Source organism: Pelodiscus sinensis, chromosome 23 (assembly GCF_052426305.1).
Source record: "Pelodiscus sinensis isolate ZL-2025 chromosome 23, ASM5242630v1, whole genome shotgun sequence".
Lineage (NCBI taxonomy): Eukaryota > Metazoa > Chordata > Testudines > Trionychidae > Pelodiscus > Pelodiscus sinensis.
The window spans coordinates 23,596,407-23,613,278 of record NC_143074.1 but is presented as its reverse complement, the minus strand read 5'-3'; the positions used below and the strand labels follow the sequence as shown (position 1 = coordinate 23,613,278).

The following is a 16,872-nucleotide window of genomic DNA, read 5'->3' as shown; positions in this document are numbered from 1 at the left end:
CACTTGGGGCTGGGCTGCTGCACCCAGACGTGAGTGACTGGCCAAGAGGCCCAGCAAGGATTGCCACAGCAGGATCGTGGCCTCCCCTCCTACCAGGGCCAGCTTTAGGAAGTGGGGCCCAATTCGAACAATTTTGACGGGGCCCCACAGCAATTTTTGTTGGGGGGGGAGGAAGCACACAAGTTTCAACGGGGGGCCCCAGGAATTCTTTTAATTGAGGGGGGGGGAAGAAAAGCACAAAATCCCCCGCCAACACACACGCAAACACGCACCCTCCTTGTGTGGTTCTGTTGTTGCTTGTGTCACTGTTGCAATTATAGATCTTGAGCCACCCTATTATGGTTCACTTTGTCTCAGTTTACCAGTCAGAAACATGGGATGATATCACTCTGCTAAAGGTGTATTTGAGGGTTAATATATAAAATACACTGTGATCCACAGATAAAAGGTGCATGTAAGAGCCAGGTATTTTTCTTAATACTGGTATTAATGGGTTTTCTGTAACATATACTGTAAGTCAGGGGTGGGCAAAGGGGCCTCCGCGGGCTTAATCTGGCCTGCCAAGTGGGTTGATCTGTCCTGTGGCCGCCCTCTCGGTCCCCCACCCCCAGGCCAGTCGAGACCTAGGAATGGGGGAAATGTGCAAAGTCTCCTCCCCCCCACCAGGGGCACGTGGCACCAGAGGGAACCGCACACCCCTGGTGGGGCAGGGCAGGGCAGGGGAGCCAGAGACTATGTCCACTTCCCCCCCCCCCCCTTTCCAGTGGCTCAGAGGCACAGGGAGGCAAGGCGCCTTCCGAACAAAGGGGAAAGCATCCCATTCTCCCTCCCCCCCCCCGGATGCTTCTTTTTTCCTTCTTCCCCACCTTTCCCTGACCCCATTGGCCTGGGGGCAGAGGAAGCATGGGAAGTCTCCTCACACTGCCAGGGGCACATGGTGCCTAGAGGGAGCCCCCAGCTGTTCAAAACAGCTGGTGGTTCCCTCTAGGTGCTGGGGGAGGCAAAGACTTCCTGTGCTCCCCTACTTCCAGGCCAATCTGGGTCTGTGGGAGCACTTGAAGTCTCTTGGCCCCGCCCCTTCTGCCTGAGGCCCCGCCCCTTCCGCTGTGGCCCGCAACCACTTCCAAAATTGGCAAAGTGGCCCCCCCTTTAAAAATTATTGCCCATCCCTGCTCTAAGTTATAGAATGTCGCAACTTTTTAATCTCCTCCCCTGCGTTTACCAGTTAAGTCAAAGGAAAATTCCAGAATTTGTTTTTTAATATGGAACTGAAGGTCTAGTAATGACTGACTGTACAACACTGGATGATCTGGCGACCCTGCAGTACTGGAGGTGCCCTGCAGGGGGATGAATATTTGGAAGGACTAAGTGTTGATTCTTTATCCCATGGCACACTTGTTTATTCAAGCCAAACTACATAGCTACCCTGCTCTGCTGGACTCTGATGTAATAACAGACACATGAAGCTTTTAAACATTGTTGAATTCTTTATTTTTAGGTCACCAAAAGAGATGAAGATTCTTCTCTGATGCAGCTTAAAGAGGAATTTCGGAGTTATGAGGCTTTACGGAGGGAGCATGATGCCCAAATTGTCCACATTGCCATGGAAGCGGGACTTCGAATTTCACCAGAACAATGGTCTTCCCTCCTTTATGGCGACTTGGCACACAAGTCGCACATGCAATCCATTATTGACAAGGTGTGTCAGTTGGGTAGATGTACTATACTTTGGATTTAACAGAATACAAAACAGAAGCAGGTTTTAAACTAGTCTCTGATTTTGACTAAGTTGAATATGACCAGGGACTCAGGTAGCTGTTTTTGTACTTAGTCTTTATGTACAAAGCCCTTTCAGAATGTTTGCAAAGGTCAGAGAGAAACAGTGTGAAAAATCACTTAGTCTAGTTCTGTGTCTTATGATGAAGCTTCATAGGGCAGATTCTGAGCTGAGAATTTTAATTTCTCACCACTGATAATCACTATATGCAATCTGAAGACACTATCAATCTCATTTTGGAGCCCATTTCTCTTGAAAGAAAATGACAATACTTTTTCTGTTAAAATGTTTAATTTATAGAATTAAGAGCTTTCGTGTTACTCTTATTCTCAGCTCCAGTCTCCAGAATCATTTGCAAAAAGTGTACAGGAGTTGACAATTGTCTTGCAACGTACAGGTGATCCAGCAAATTTAAATCGACTTAGGCCTCATTTAGAGCTTCTGGCAAACATAGATCCTAATCCAGGTATGTGAATGGTGCTAATAAATGGTAAAAAAACAAAACAAAAAAACCAACACTTTTTTTCTTTATTTTTCATAAAAAATATAAGTATACTGGTAATACATTCTGTTTCTTTTCTAAACAATTCTCATCAGTTGATGTTTTTAAACTGCTATTCAAGATAGTTTCCTATTAATCTTTGTACTGGATGTTTCTTGCATAATATAAAAGTTGTCTCTTATTGAAGATGATGATATTGTAATTATTGTTGAAATAGGCTTACATTTATCAATTGTAGATGCAACTTCTCCAACGTGGGAGCAGCTGGAAAATGCGATGGTGGCAGTGAAGACAGTGGTACATGGGCTAGTGGATTTTATTCAGAACTATAGTAGAAAAGGTCATGAAACACCACAGGTAACTACATCTGTTTATTACCTGTATTTCTCAGTGTTCTGTGATGCTTTAGCAAAAACTCTTAACTTACTTAAAAAAAAAAAAATGTTGATTTAGAGTAGTTGTAGCCTAGTCAGGCTTTTGTTACCATGAAATACAGTAAGATTAATATTGGAGGCCCATATTCATGAGCGGAGAGTATCTGATGCCATTTACCAAGATCCTGTCTATCCATTTAAAAATAGATATTGATTGATAGCACAGGGAATCCAATCCAGTCTTCCTTTTGTAGGAAAAAGGTATCTGTTTCTACAATACTTTAAGGATACACTTGGGTAGAACCCCCAGGGTTTTAAAAATAATGCATTAGGACCTCTCCTGTTTGACTGACTAGCATGGGGGTAGGGACCCTTTTTTGGGTCAGGGGCTGTTGACCCACAGAAAAATCAGTTGGGGGCTGCACACAATTGAGAAGCAAAGTTAGAAGCTCCTTGACTGAGAAGGAGACAGGCACTCCCCACATTCCTCTTGCACACCAGAGCCTAGGGGCGCCCAGGCTCAGGGTGTGTCTAGACTACAGGGTTTTGTCGACCAAAAGTGGGCTTTTGTCGACAAAACTGTACCTGCGTCTACACTACCGCTGAGTTCTGTCAACAGAACGTCGACAGAACTCCGCAGTTTTGTCAACAGTGGTAAACCTCATTCTACGAGGAATAACGCCTTTTGTTGACAGGCGTCGTGGGCAGAAAAGCCTGGTCTGCTGGCGGGGAGGGAGCACTAGCTGCGCCCCCTCCCCCAGCAGACCAGGGAGAAACGGAGCAAAGCCTCGGAGGCTGCCCGCAGCGGGACAGCCCAGGCGCGCTGCGGCTGTCCCGCTGCGGGCGGCCTCCGAGGCTTTGCTCGCTGTCTCCCTGGTCTGCTGGTCAGACCAGGGAGATGGGGATCAAAGCCGCGGAGGACGCCCACAGCGGGACAGCCCAGGCGTCCTCCGCGGCTTTGCTCCGCGTCTCCCTGGTCTGACCAGCAGACCAGGGAGACGGGGAGCAGCTTTTCTCACTCCGGAGGACGCAGGCGGCGGGACCGCGGCTCATCTGGGCGTCCCGCCGCTCCCGTCCTCCGGGGCGAGAAAAGCCCCGTTTGTAACTGCGGATCCGACATAAGTCGGATCCGCGTAACTCGGGGACTGCCTGTGCTGCTATACTGGGACTATTTTAACCTGTCAAACCCCAGTGGTGCCACATTAGTTAGCTCATTACTTGCATACTAAGGTTTCTTGTCTTGCTTAATGAAGACAGTTGTTTACTCTAGTGTCTCTGTGAACAAATGAAGAAAAAGGATATAAGAACTTCTTAGCTGATGTGTCTCCCCGTACATTGGTATTCTAATTTATATGTAATGGCCTCGTTATACATTTGTTTTAGAGCTGCTGCACAGTTAAAAATAATAAATACCATTTATTTTAAATGTTTGGATGTTTCCTATATTTTTAAATATATTGTTTTCGAAGAATCATGAAAGCTGAACTTACAGTTATAGAATTCTGTACTAAAAAGGCCCCCCAAAACAAAACAATGTAAAACTTGAGAGTCCTACTTCTTGTTGAGCCAATGACTTGGACAAACAAGTTTGGTTGCAATTTGCAGGAGATAATACTGCATGCTGCTTCTTTACAACGTCACCTGAAAGTGAGAACAGACATTCATATGGCTCTGTTGTGGCTGGCGTTACAAGGTATTTTTGTAACAGATGCACTAAAGATTCATGTCTCTTCATGCTTCATCAAGAATTCCAGAGGCTATGTGTTTTTATGCTGATAGTGGGTTCTGCTTGAGAACAATCCAAAACAGTGAGGGCTGATGCGTATTCATTTTTATCATCTGAGTCCGATGCCACCGGCATAAGGTTAATTTTCTTTTTTGCTTGTTTGTGTTCTGTAGTTTCCACTTTCAGAGTGTTGCTCTTTTAAGACTAATGAACCCATGTTTCACACTTCATCCCTCTTAGATTTTGGATGACACTTCAGATTCTTAAACCTTGGTCGAGGGCCGTAGCTATCTTCCGAACTCTCACATTGGTACCTTCTTTGCATTTTGTGAAAGTGTTCTTAAAACAAAATGTGCTGGGGTCATCATCCAAGACTGCTACAACATGAAATATATGGCAGAATGCAGGTAAAACAGTGCAGGAGGCATTCCATTCTCCCTCAGGAGTTCAGTCACAAATTTTAATTAATGCATTATTTTTTAAAGAGCATCCTCAGCATGGAAGCATGTCCTCTGGAATGATGGAGGAAGCATGAAGGGGCATACGAATATATAGGATATCTGGCAGTAAATACCTTGCAACGCTGGCTACAAAAGTGCCTTGTAAACCCCTATTCTCACTTTCTGATGAAATTGTAAATAAGAAGCAGGAGCCGTCTCTCCCATCAGTGTAAACAAATTTGTTTGTCTTAGCGATTGGCTGAACAAGAAGTAGGACTGAGTAGACTTGTAGGCTCTAAGGTTTTATATTTTGGTTTTGAGTGCAGTTATGTATCCAAAAAAAATCTGCATTTGTAAGTTGTGCTTTCATGGTAAAGAGCTTGCACTTCAGTACTTGTATGAGTTGAATTAAAAAAAAATTCTTTTGTCTATCATTTTCACAGTATATATACACACACACACACACACACACACACACACACACACACACACACACACACACAAATAAATAAATAAAAAATAATATTGTGAGCAATGTACACTTTTATTCTGTGTCAAATTGAAATCAATACTGAAAGTGTAGAAAAGCATAAAAAATATTTAACACATTTCAGATGCTGTTTTATTGTTTAACAGTGCAATAGATCATGATTAATTTTGAGTTAATTGCCTAAATTAACGCCGATTAATCAGCAGCCCTTATACTCTTTATAAATAAATCTGTCTTTTTAATGCCATTAGTTGTGTTCTATCTATTTTTATACATATACATGAATCATAGAACTGGAAGGGACCTTGAGAGATCATCAATTCTAGTCCTCTGCCCTCATGCAGGACCAACCACCATCTCAATCGGGGTGGGCAAAAGGGCCTCCCTGGGCCGCATTTGGCCTGCCAAGCAGATTGATTCAGCCCACAGAGGCCCTGCTGCTCCCCCGCCCCCAGGCCAATCAGGGCCTAGGGAAGGGGAAGCGTGCAGCACTTAGTCAACCCAGGCAGTTGGTGCTAAGCACTGTGCGCCAGAGGGGAGAATAAGAGAGTTCACGCGCTTCCCCCAGAGGCCCTGATTAGCCTTCTAAGCGCACATGCTCCTTGCATGATGGGAGGAGACTTTGCACACTCCCCATGTTCCCAGGCCAGTTAGGGCTTGGGGGCAGGGAGAGAGCGCACAAAGTCTTCTCCCACCCTGCAAGGGGCTCAGCACTTAATCAACCGCCAGTAGCTGTTTAGCTGGTGGGTAACTCTAAGCAAGGTGCTTCCTTGCAGGGCAGGGAGCGAGAAACTTTTCATGCTCCCTCTCCCTCAGGCCCTGGTTGACTTGGGGGCAAGAGAGGAGCACGCGAAGTCTCCTCCCAGGGAACCGCCAGCAGTTCAGAGCAGCTGGCAGTTCTCTCTAGAGGGAGGTGGGGGCAAAGACTTTGGTTGGAGGCAGGGGAGCACACAATCAGGGTCTGTGGGTGGGGAAGCACAGAAGTGTCCTGGTCCTGCCCCTTCTGGTAGCCCGGGGCTACTTCAGAAATGTTTGAAGTGGCCCCCTGCTCAAAAATTATTGCCCACCCTTATCTAGATCATCCCTGACAGGTGTCTGTCTAACCTGCTCTTAAATGTGTGGAATGATGGCAATTCCACAGCCGCCTTAGGCAACGAAATACCAAAACGTTGAAGTTAATTGTTGAAACTATAGAGAAGAGGAAGAATAAATATTTAAGGGATAACACATTACAAACGAACTTTAGACCATCAACAGATCCAGCCTGCGAATCCTCCCCTGTGCCTTCTGTGATCTGAATGCCCGTATCGGTAACTACCCAAACCAAGCACGTAGCATCTCAATCACTCGCCACCCATTCAAAATTCTCTCCCCTGTATACAACTGTAGTGTGAGCCAGGATCAAGGATATCGGTATAACCCAATCATAAGACTATTTGGGTATGTCTCCACTGCATTCCTCTTTCGAGAAAGGAATGCAAATACAGCTGAGCGAAATTGCAAATGAAGCGCGGATTTGAATTTCCCGTGCTTCATTTGCATAATCGCATCCGGGCGCTTTCTCGAAATACTCACATGACCCCTGACAGAAGCAGAAAAGAAATGACACTCCCCTCACTCATGCAACTCGGAGCACCAGTGTTCCCCGGGTCCTCCAGCACCGCCGGCTCAGGGCTTCCCACCAGGGCTGGATTAGCTCTCCGGCTCTGGGCCCGGTGGATAGTGCTGCGGACTTATAATGAGAGGTTTTGAGGGTTTGTAGACGGACAGGGAGTGGATTCCTATCGAAGAAGGGCACTGGGAAGCAGCTTCAGCAACTCTGTGTCTCCATCACTTTCACTCCTTCCGTTTGAGTAATCCTACCAGGGGTAGCTCTTTCCAACTTCCTCTGAGGGGCTGTCAAAAAGCCACTGGGGCTAGAAGCAAACGTTCAGAAGGCATCCCTGGTTTCATCATGTATCTTGGATGCCTCTTTCACTGCTTTTCATTTCTCACAGGCTTGTCCTGGGAAAGCAGGCACCCAAACAAAGCATCTTCTGTCAGCACGGGTGAGACTGAGGGTGGGCAACAGAAGGAAACTTTTCCATCTGCAAGGCCATATGAGAAGGGAATAAAAGCCCAACTGTAAGGTCAGGCCTTCCAAGGCCATTCTATGAGCAAGAACCACTTAAGAAATCAGTATAGTAAAGGAAGATGTAAAAATAAATTTAAAAAACACTTTTCTGTCTTAGGATCCCTGACACGTCCATCCAGAATCCATCTCTGATTGGTCAAGGCTCTTCCTTTACACACACACGTCTGTCTGACACACTGGGTGAATAGGTGTTGGACACATAGTTGAACTAAGCAGACTATTCACTAAGCACAGATTTATTTTATGTCTGGTATTAAGTGTTGATGCATGATGTAAGGCTAGGATTTTCAAAGCCAGCTAAGGGATTCGAATCCCAAAATCTCCGCTCAGAAATATGCATCTGAAGGCTAGGATTTAGTTCTTATCCCTGTTTCCTTCTGTGTGGGGTGACAAAGGCAGTTCTTATCTCACGGGAGACATCCTTTTTCATCCGAGAATTGGTTGGATAATGGAGTGGTTCTCTTGCTGCCCTCTAGATTGGAGAGTAACAGACGTCTAGTGTGTGATCAGCCTGCGGGAATTGTCTTCTACCACATAATATTAGGATACAATACACTTCAGTCATAGTTTTGCCACAGAAACTAAGTGCTTTAAAACAACTGAACACAAATATGTTCCTTTTAGAGCTTCTCTCAGTTTTAGTGCTTCCCAAACTGGGGCTTGCGACCTTTCAGTCAGGAGAGGTGTAGGGAGAACCCTGGTTATATTAAAAATAAATAAAAAATTTAATTACAACATATCTAATTTATAAGGGGGTGTCCTACTCAGCCTTGCTCTGTGAAAGGGGTCGTCAACACAAAACATTTGAGAATCGCTGTTATAAGCCCTACCATAAGAAAGGATGTTATCTTGAACAGAAATTTTCACAGAAAACAAAGGTGTGCACACTCAAAATTTTGATGGGTGATTGTTAGGCAGTTGAGGTGTTATTTGGGCTCACTGATTCTGAGAGACATGGCATCTGGTAATTATTAGTAGCTGACAAATGCACGATGGTGAGCAAAACTTTCTGAATGCAGTAGAGCTAGTCGCAGTGAGCTCAGTGTGAGAAAATTCATGTCAGTAGAAAAACTCCTTTCTCTATAGAGGTGAGCAAGAGCATTACCAAAATTGTCAACACTTGCACGTCTGTATTTTTATCTAAAGCTGCTTATATTTAAACTTGTATGGCAACTTAAGTGGGATTTTTTTTTTCCTATTTTTAAGCCGCAACCAAATAGCAAATATAAAACAAGTATGTGTCGAGATTTGCGGCAGCAAGGAGGATGCCCACGAGGAACTAACTGTACATTTGCTCACTCTCAGGAAGAGCTTGAAAAGTAAGTCTGGGGACAGTATCCTTCTTTCCATCAAACCCAGGCAGCTTTCATGAAATCTTGAAAGTCATTTCCTTTTGTGTGTGAATTCATTCTGTGGATCCTTCATTTGCAAGAGAGCCGTTTTGTGCAAATTAGGCCTCTTAAAATAGCAGCATCTATAAATATATTGTCAGAATTGCCCTTTACTTACTCTCAAAATATAACAAGCAAAATTTTCTTGCACACAATTATTGACTATTGGCCTGGCACTTCAAGAGGTTTTCAGTGCTGCGTACTGAAGAATAATACCCATTAGGTCTTAATCTTCAGTTCTTTATTCCTAACTCAATTTACCAAATAGCTCATGTATAACTTCATAAAGTTAGTTCCACATAGACCCATCTCCACACTATAACAGCTCTGCTGCCTCTCAGAAGAGTTGGGTCTTTCACTGTAGAGTGAAATGTCTGATCTACTTGTTTCTGCAGCCTAGTGCACTCATGGCTTAAGTTAAATTGTGAAGTGCTGAAATTGTGGCCTTGTTGATGAGCTCCCTCTCGTTGTCTCTGTCATGCGAGTTTTACAAATGCATTAGCCTGCACAATGTAAACTCCTTTATCAGATTGTCTTTGTAAATACAGGTATCGTTTGAGGAACAAAAAGATCAGTGCGACTGTGAGAACATTCCCTCTCCTAAATAAAGCCGGTGTCAACAGCACAGTCTCCACCACTGCAGGAAATGTAATCTCTGTCATAGGAAACCCTGAAACAACAGGGAAGATGGTGCCGAGTTCCAATGGGATTGCAAATCTGGAAAGTGGTGTTCCCCAATTGATTCCTCGCTGTGCTGAAAACTCCTTAAGAGCTCTGGAGAATGTCAAGAAAGGGGGAAAGCCTGGAACCAGTGGTCAAAATGCGTCTGGGTCTCCTACAGAATCACTGTCTGAAAAGTATGTTCTGCGACAGGCAAAAAGAATTGGGAGCTAACATTGTAATGCCCACATTTTGCATTTTTCTTCCCCTTTGCAAGCAGAAGAGAGGTCTGTGTGTGGTATTAGTGGATGAGATAACCAAGCAATGTATCTGGTAGATGGGAAAAGGGAAGATGTATTTGAGATGCTCTTTGGTTGTGTAGCAATGCAAACTCTGACATAGCAGTGGAGACACTACTTGGTAGCTCAAAAGAGCTGCCCGAATTGTGTCAGCAGTTTATTTTTTTAAATAGAATGGCCAAATTGATGCAGCTTTCCAGATCCCTTCTCTTCCAGTTTCCTGTTCGGAATCTGATCTGTCCCTGGGATTATTCAGTTTTAAAAACAATTTGCATCCATGATTTGTTATTTCTTTATTGTAGAGTTGTGTGGAATAGTCATTGCTTTTCTGGTTATCAAAACCATTCTTCTCTAATCCTGGAGGTTTTCCAGGTATTACACGTTTTTAAAACCATTTGGGCATTGTCCAAACATCCCTGGACCTTAGACCGGTTTTTCAATGCCTATCTGGGGGGAGGGATAGCTCAGTGGTTTGAGCATTGGCCTGCTAAACCCAGGGTTGTGAGTTCAATCCTTGTGGAGGCCATTTAGGGATTTGGGGCAAAAGTTTGTCAGGGATGGTACTTGGTCCTGCTGTGAAGGCAGGGGACTGGACTCAATGACCTTCAAGGTCCTTTCCAGTTCTAGGAGATAGGCAATCTCCATTAATTTATTTATCTGTTGTTTCCAGAACATTTTTTCAGTACTTGTTATCTGAGTTCTAGGTACAAACTGAAAGGTTTAGATTAGGGATGTAAAATCCTATTTCATTGGTTAACTGGTTAAACGTAGAGTGGGATAGGTAGGCTGAGCTGAAGGCACACTCCTCCCCCCCCCCACACACACATCAGACAGGGACTGCTGCAGTCCGGCCAGACCAGCCCCTGCCTGCTGGGCTCCACAGGGCTGGAGCAGCCCACTCCTCGTGACAGGTGGGGAGCTGCTCCAGCACCCACTAGATAACTGCGACCAGTAAGCATCTCCTGTTAAGTGTGATGCTTATTGGTTAACCAGGTGATGCTTACCAGGTAACTCGTTAACTGGTTACCCATTCCCATCCCTAGTTGACATCTGCAGATGGATGCCTGTGGATATCTGTGGATTTGCAGGGCTCTAATAATAACTTCAGTATTGGATTTAAAAAGTATTTGAAGTGTTTAGAAATTCCAGTTAAGCAGCCAGTTTTGGCTATGTCCTACTGGAGTGTTTTGTATTTCAGTTAAGGATGTTAAGTATCGTGTAATTAACTAATCGATTAGTTGATGCCTTTTTGCATCAACTGCTTGATTAGTCGATAGGGGGGCGCTGCCCCTCTGAAACGCCACTGCAGTGTTTCAAAGCGTCAGTGTCACATGGAACCTGGGGACAGCTGGGGAGTCCTCAGCTGATCTGGGTTCTACATCGCGCTGCCCCTTTGAAAGACAGTGGTGGCATTTCAAATCGGCAGCTCCGCATGGAGCAGCTGACCCCAGGCTCCATGTGGTGCTGCCACTTTGAAGTATCTTCCTCTTGTTCCTCCCGTTGCTGCCTCTATCTGATCGAGGCAACGGGGGGGGGGGGAGCGACTAGTCAACTATCCTATCGACTGTCCGATAAGCATTTGCTTATCGGATAGTCGACTAGTCCTTAACATCCCTAGTTTGAGTTAGAAACAACTAAAGGTGAATGCCAGTAATAAGTAGTAAATGCAAATGCATTTCTTTTCTTTGCAATTCTTTTCAGTAAAATTTGTTCTCCACCCAAGACTCCTGTAAGCCAGGCAGCAGCTACCTCAGCTGGCGGTTCCAATATTGGAACAGAGATGAATTCTCTGCCTCCAAAATCCAGCCCGTTTGTAACCAGAGTACCTGTCTACCCTCCACATTCTGATAACGTTCAGTATTTTCAAGATCCCAGGACCCAGTTGTCCTATGAAGTCCCACAGTACCCACAGACAGGTGAGTGACTTGGTTGCTGTACCAGGATCATCTTGAACGTGTTTAAATATTTGTGCTGTCTAAATGTCAAATCCCAAAGGCACCAGGCATGTGTGAAGTTTATTTGCTGGGTCTCCTAGTTTCAGCAGTGCCCAATAGCACCCGGCTGTTTAATGCTGAATAGTAGGACTGTGTAAAGAGAGGGATGCAAAATGCAAGGCCATTGCTATGCTATGCATTATTTCCATCTGTAACCAGAAAGGGCTCCAGAATTCTTTAAAGGAAGCTCAGCAACATGTAAGCCCGGCCTGCTTCCTGGAGGGGACAAGCATGTTGAAGGCTTGTGGAGAAAAGTTCCATTTGCTTTCCGTATGTGAAACAAGTGTGACTCCACCTGCTTGCATCCTTCATGGAGCTGGCTTCGCAGTCTCTTTTTATGGTGTCGTACAGGAAACACCATCCTTCTCCATTCCTCCGTGTGGCCAGATATTTACTGCTTGCCCACAGTGAGGGCTAGTCTCTGCTCTTCCGTATGTATGGGTCTGACTTCAGGCTGTGTGCATTCATGGGTGGAACTTAGTCCAAGTTGTGCATTTCCTGCTAACATTTACAGACCTGAATAACTCAAGCTTTTTCCAAATCTTTTCTAGCCATCTGTGTACACAGACAGCCCCAAAGTGCCTCTTATAGACTGCACAAATGTCTGCATGCCCTTGAGAAATGACTATGTACCTAGTGACTCTGCCTCTGTGTACAGTGCTTGGTATTTTTGGAAGCAGACAAGCAATAAGCACTATGTAAGGTAGAAGAAAGCAGTTTCTATTAAGTGCAACCAAGGAAACTGCTGTATCGTTTGTTCTAACTTCAGGTGGGTCCCAGCTGTCTGAGTAGGGTTCAGGAGGAAAAGTGATGTGTTCTGCAGTGTGAAAAAAATAAACCACATGCCAACTGATGGCTTAAAGACCCTCAGAATTCCTTAGACCCAAACTGTTGATACAGTAACTTCTTGCTTAAAGTTGTAGTTGTGTTCCTGAAAAACTCTAAGTAAAACAATGTTAAGCAAATTTAATTCTTATGGGGGCTAGGTTTCAGGGAGATTTTTTTTCAGCAGACAAGTCAGAATATACACATCCAGTGTAAAGTTTTATTTTACACAGTTTCATACTGTATGCAGCAATGTTGATTATGAAGCTTGGTTGAGGTGTGGTGGAGTCGGATGGCGAAAAATTTCCCAGGGAATGTCTTTCTACTACATCACGAACCTAGCACTTGTCTGAGCCTCTAGAGCCGTGGTCACCAACCCATCAACCGCGATCAACTGGTCGATTTGTGAGGGCTCAACCAATCGATCGTGAGGCATTCAGAGCCCCCTCTCACCCTCCGTTTTCCTCCACCCCCAAGAAGCCTCACTACCTACCTCCAGTGACAATGGAGGTCGGGTGTGCCGGTTCCGGAAGTACACTGGCTGCTCCCCTCCCTCAGGTCTGTGGCATGCCGGGAACTTGCGGGGGGAGGGAGGGAAGTTCCCAGAGGAGGCGCACGCTGGAGATTCCCAACTCTGCAGAAGCGGGGAATTGGTCCCAGAGGAGGTGCATACCGGGGCTTCCCTCCTCTGTGGGGGCGGGGGGGGGGGTCTCTGTCCCCTGCTGCAGAATCCTGTCGCCTCTCCCCCAGCACCCTGTCCCCAGTGGCACCCTGCCTCCACCCCAGCACCCTGTCCCTTTCCCCAGCACCCACTAGCACCTTTCCCCAGTACCATGTCCCCTGCTTCCACCAGCACAGTTGGGGCCACATTAGTGAGACTTGGGGGGTTTGGGGAAGAGTTCTTTTTTTGCATCTCACTTGTGTGGCCCCAACCGACTTCTGTGTGTCAGTGACCCCTGACTCAAAACAGATTCCCTGCCCTTCTCAGAAATAAAAACAATGCAGAAACTTTTTGTGTTTCACATAGTATTTTATTTAAAAATGAAGCCTGGCCAACAAACGCCCAATTGGGGCCAAGCCCCCATCCGGCCGCAGCATAACAACACTCCTACACCCCTCCCCCCCGACCCTAGATCTGAGTCTATCATACACTGGACTCCCCCTGCCCTTATCCCCTCACATACATCAACCCAAATTACTGCACTCTCACATACACAAGCCTGTGGCTTGCTTAGTACCCCAACACTCCCCATCCTGGAGCCCCCTCCCCGAGCCAGCATCCCCTTCTCTACCTCCTCCTGCATCCAGATTTCCTCCCAGAGCTTGCACACCTCACCCCCTCCCACACCCAAATCCCTCATTCCCACCCCAGAGCCCACACACCCTGTCTCAGCCTAGTGAGGGTACGGGGCTAGACTGCGGGAGTTTTTCCAGGATTCCAGAGAGATCCCGGAAAAACTCTTCCAGGAATGTGTTTGTTCTTCCGCTTTTTGTAGTGGAAGAGCAAACATGGTCTTTAGGTAACCCCTGTATTCCTCGTTCCATGAGGAATAAGGGGGCTTCCAAAAGAAGGGGTTTTTCTGACATTTGGTCCAGTCTAGACAGGCCAAGTGTTGGAAAAACCTTTTCCTACAGAAGAATCAGGGAAAAAAAGCAGCAGTGTAGAGTTTATAAGGGCTGGGCATAGCAAGTGATGGAGAAGAGGAGAATAGAGAGGACAGGGCTCCAAGGAAGGGAAAGGATGCGGCTGTAGATCTTGGCTTGTTCTGACATTTAAAAAGAGATCTTGGGTGTAAAAAAGTTGGAGACCACTGCTCGAGGGCTAGCCTGTTAATGGTGCCTCACACTAAGAAGGCAGCATGGGCTGAGGCAGGAGGGAGGAAACAATAGTCGAGGCAGGGTGGTGGCTGCAGTCATTGCCCTGCAGAAACTGAACATGATGGTGCACCCACACTCTCCTGCTGGTGTGCACCACTCGCTCCTCGGGACAGTGAGTACAAGTCTGCCCTGTGCCAAGGGGTTATTTGTGTGTTAGGGATGTGAAAGTGTAAATGTGTATACGGTTACAGGCAGGCCCCCACCCCGGGCTGCTGCCTCTGTATTAGAGACAGCGGGGGGGGGGGGGGGGAGCAGCTCCTTGAACTGCTTTCCTTTCTCCCTCCCTCCGTGTAAATGTGCAACTTTTGAATTTTGCAGCAGTTAAAATGTGTTTATTCAGGTAAATGGTTTAACATTCCGTGTGTGTGAGAGACAAACATGCATTGCCCCTTTCAGTGCACTGCCCTTTAAATAGACCAGGAGGTCCAGACTCGGCACTCTGCAGACGGAGCACAGCAGGGGTCTCCAACCTTTTTACACCCAAGATCACTTTTTAAATCTCAGAACAGGCGAAGATCTACCGCCCCGCCTCTTCCTTGAAGCCCCGCCCTCTCTATTCTCCTCCTGTCCATCACTTGCTATCCCCAGCCCTTACTCACACACTCTGATAAACAGTTTATTTTTAAATTGTGATATAGAAAATTAAAATCACGTGTTTATAGTTATGAAATTGTCTGTTTTTTATTCATGCTATTTACATCTAAAATGAAGCATTTAGAATTATACATTTTGTGGGGACAGAGTTCTGCAGCGGGGGGCAGGGGAGAGGGAACAGGGTGCCAGTGGGGACAGAGTTCTGTAGCTGGGGACAGCGGAGTGGGGATGGGGGTGGGGTGGGGTGCCAGTGGCAGCAGAGAGTCCCCTGCATCTACCTCCTCCCAGGATTCTCTCCCCCCCTCCCCCCCTCCCCGAGGGAAGCCAGCACATGCCTCCTCGGGGTCCAACTCCCCCCCCCGTGGCAAGGCCAAACCCTCATGGGCGCCTGCCCTGGAGCCAAACCCACGCGGGTGCCTGCCCTTTGCCAAACTCCAGGGTCGACCCCCGCTCGACTCACCCCTCCAGCGCCAGCGGCGCAGGAAAGCCACCGCACTCCTCCTCCAGGGCCGATGCTCGCTCCCCGAGCAAGCAACAGAGCTGTGGGAGGGGAGCAGCCCGTGCACTTCCGGAACCCCAAGAAGTGACGCAGGCTTCAGACAGGACTTCCGTCCACCCCACGGGAAACCGGCACTACACTAGGGGTAGGTAGTAGGGCTTCTCGGGGTTGGGGGGAAAATGAGGAGTGGGGTGCCCGAATGCCTCGCGATCGGCTGGTCAATCGCGAGGCCTCAACATCGATGGGCTGGTGACCACGGTAGTAGATTAAGCTGAAATCAACATAACTATTGTTATTTAACTATTACAATTTATATATAATAATTTCTTATGTAAAGAGACCTTTAATGAGTCATCAGCAGCGATAATTTCAGCATAGTCCTGAAACAGGCATTCAGTACACGTACGTACTGAAACATAACACAAGGACTTTTGAACGCTGCCATGCCTACAAATACAAACACACTGTACAGAGTGGGGGAGGGCATCCTGACATAAGCACCTCTCTCCCTCCTTCCCCTTTTTTTTCCCTGCTCCCCGCACAACAAGCAGGAGGCTCCAGAGCAGGGCAGTGGAGGGGAGGGACCAGGACAGGACGGAGGCATGGGTGAGCCGGGCAGCTGCCCGGGGCGCCTGATGGCAGCTGTCAGGGGCGTGCGGCGTCCCTGACAGCTGCCATCAGGAGCCGCGCCGGCCCCAAGGCTCCGTGCAGTCGTGCCCTTTCCCCCGCGGCTACAGGGCCCTGCACGGCCCGGCGTGCGCGCCAGCAGTGCTGGCCGGGCCGGGCTGTGCAGCGCATGTGCCTTGCGCCCCGGGGATGGGTCCCAGGCTGCGCGCCAGCGGCCGTGGCTGGCGCACGCATGCACTATGTGCCCCGGGGGCGGGCCCGTGCACCCTGGAAGGGCGGGCCCACGCATGCGCCCTGCGCCTGGGGGCAGCACCGTGTGCCCAAGCCCAGGGCGCTAAAAGGGCTCGGGCCGGCCCTGGGAGGGACAGCTGAGCTGCAGCTGCCCAGCTACATACCTTACAGGGAAGTTAGGCAGGGCCGCATTATGACTTTCGTGGGCCCTAGGCACTTTTGCCTTCATGGGCCCCTTCCTCCATTAACAAAAAATATTAAAAATTATTTTTGATATAACTTTAAATACTTCAACTTTTTTTCCTGTTTTAATCAAAATTTAATAGATTTTCGTGGGCCCTAAAAGTTTCATTTTTTTCTTCTGATTTTAAAAGAAATTAAAACATTTTCATGGGCCCCTAAAAGCATTGTGGGCCTTAGGCTCTGTACCT

At 47.1% G+C, this 16,872-nt stretch overlaps 1 protein-coding gene and 1 non-coding gene across 6 annotated transcripts in view; both read left to right on the top strand.

The window, feature by feature from the left end:
* The window catches only part of RC3H2 (ring finger and CCCH-type domains 2), a 50,114-nt gene that overhangs the window by 15,952 nt on the left and 17,290 nt on the right, over positions 1-16,872 (top strand). For all 5 annotated transcript variants that reach the window (XM_075905606.2, XM_089772909.1, XM_075905605.2 and 2 more), the window contains 6 exons: positions 1,499-1,699; positions 2,111-2,243; positions 2,518-2,636; positions 8,650-8,762; positions 9,383-9,691; positions 11,495-11,709. In XM_075905606.2, the coding sequence (XP_075761721.2) occupies positions 1,499-1,699; positions 2,111-2,243; positions 2,518-2,636; positions 8,650-8,762; positions 9,383-9,691; positions 11,495-11,709 (1,090 nt within the window). The remainder of the gene's footprint in view (positions 1-1,498; positions 1,700-2,110; positions 2,244-2,517; positions 2,637-8,649; positions 8,763-9,382; positions 9,692-11,494; positions 11,710-16,872) is intronic.
* Positions 1,895-2,010, top strand: LOC112545591 (small nucleolar RNA SNORD90). The gene has a single exon (XR_003089121.1). It is a non-coding gene; the product is annotated as a small nucleolar RNA SNORD90 (small nucleolar RNA).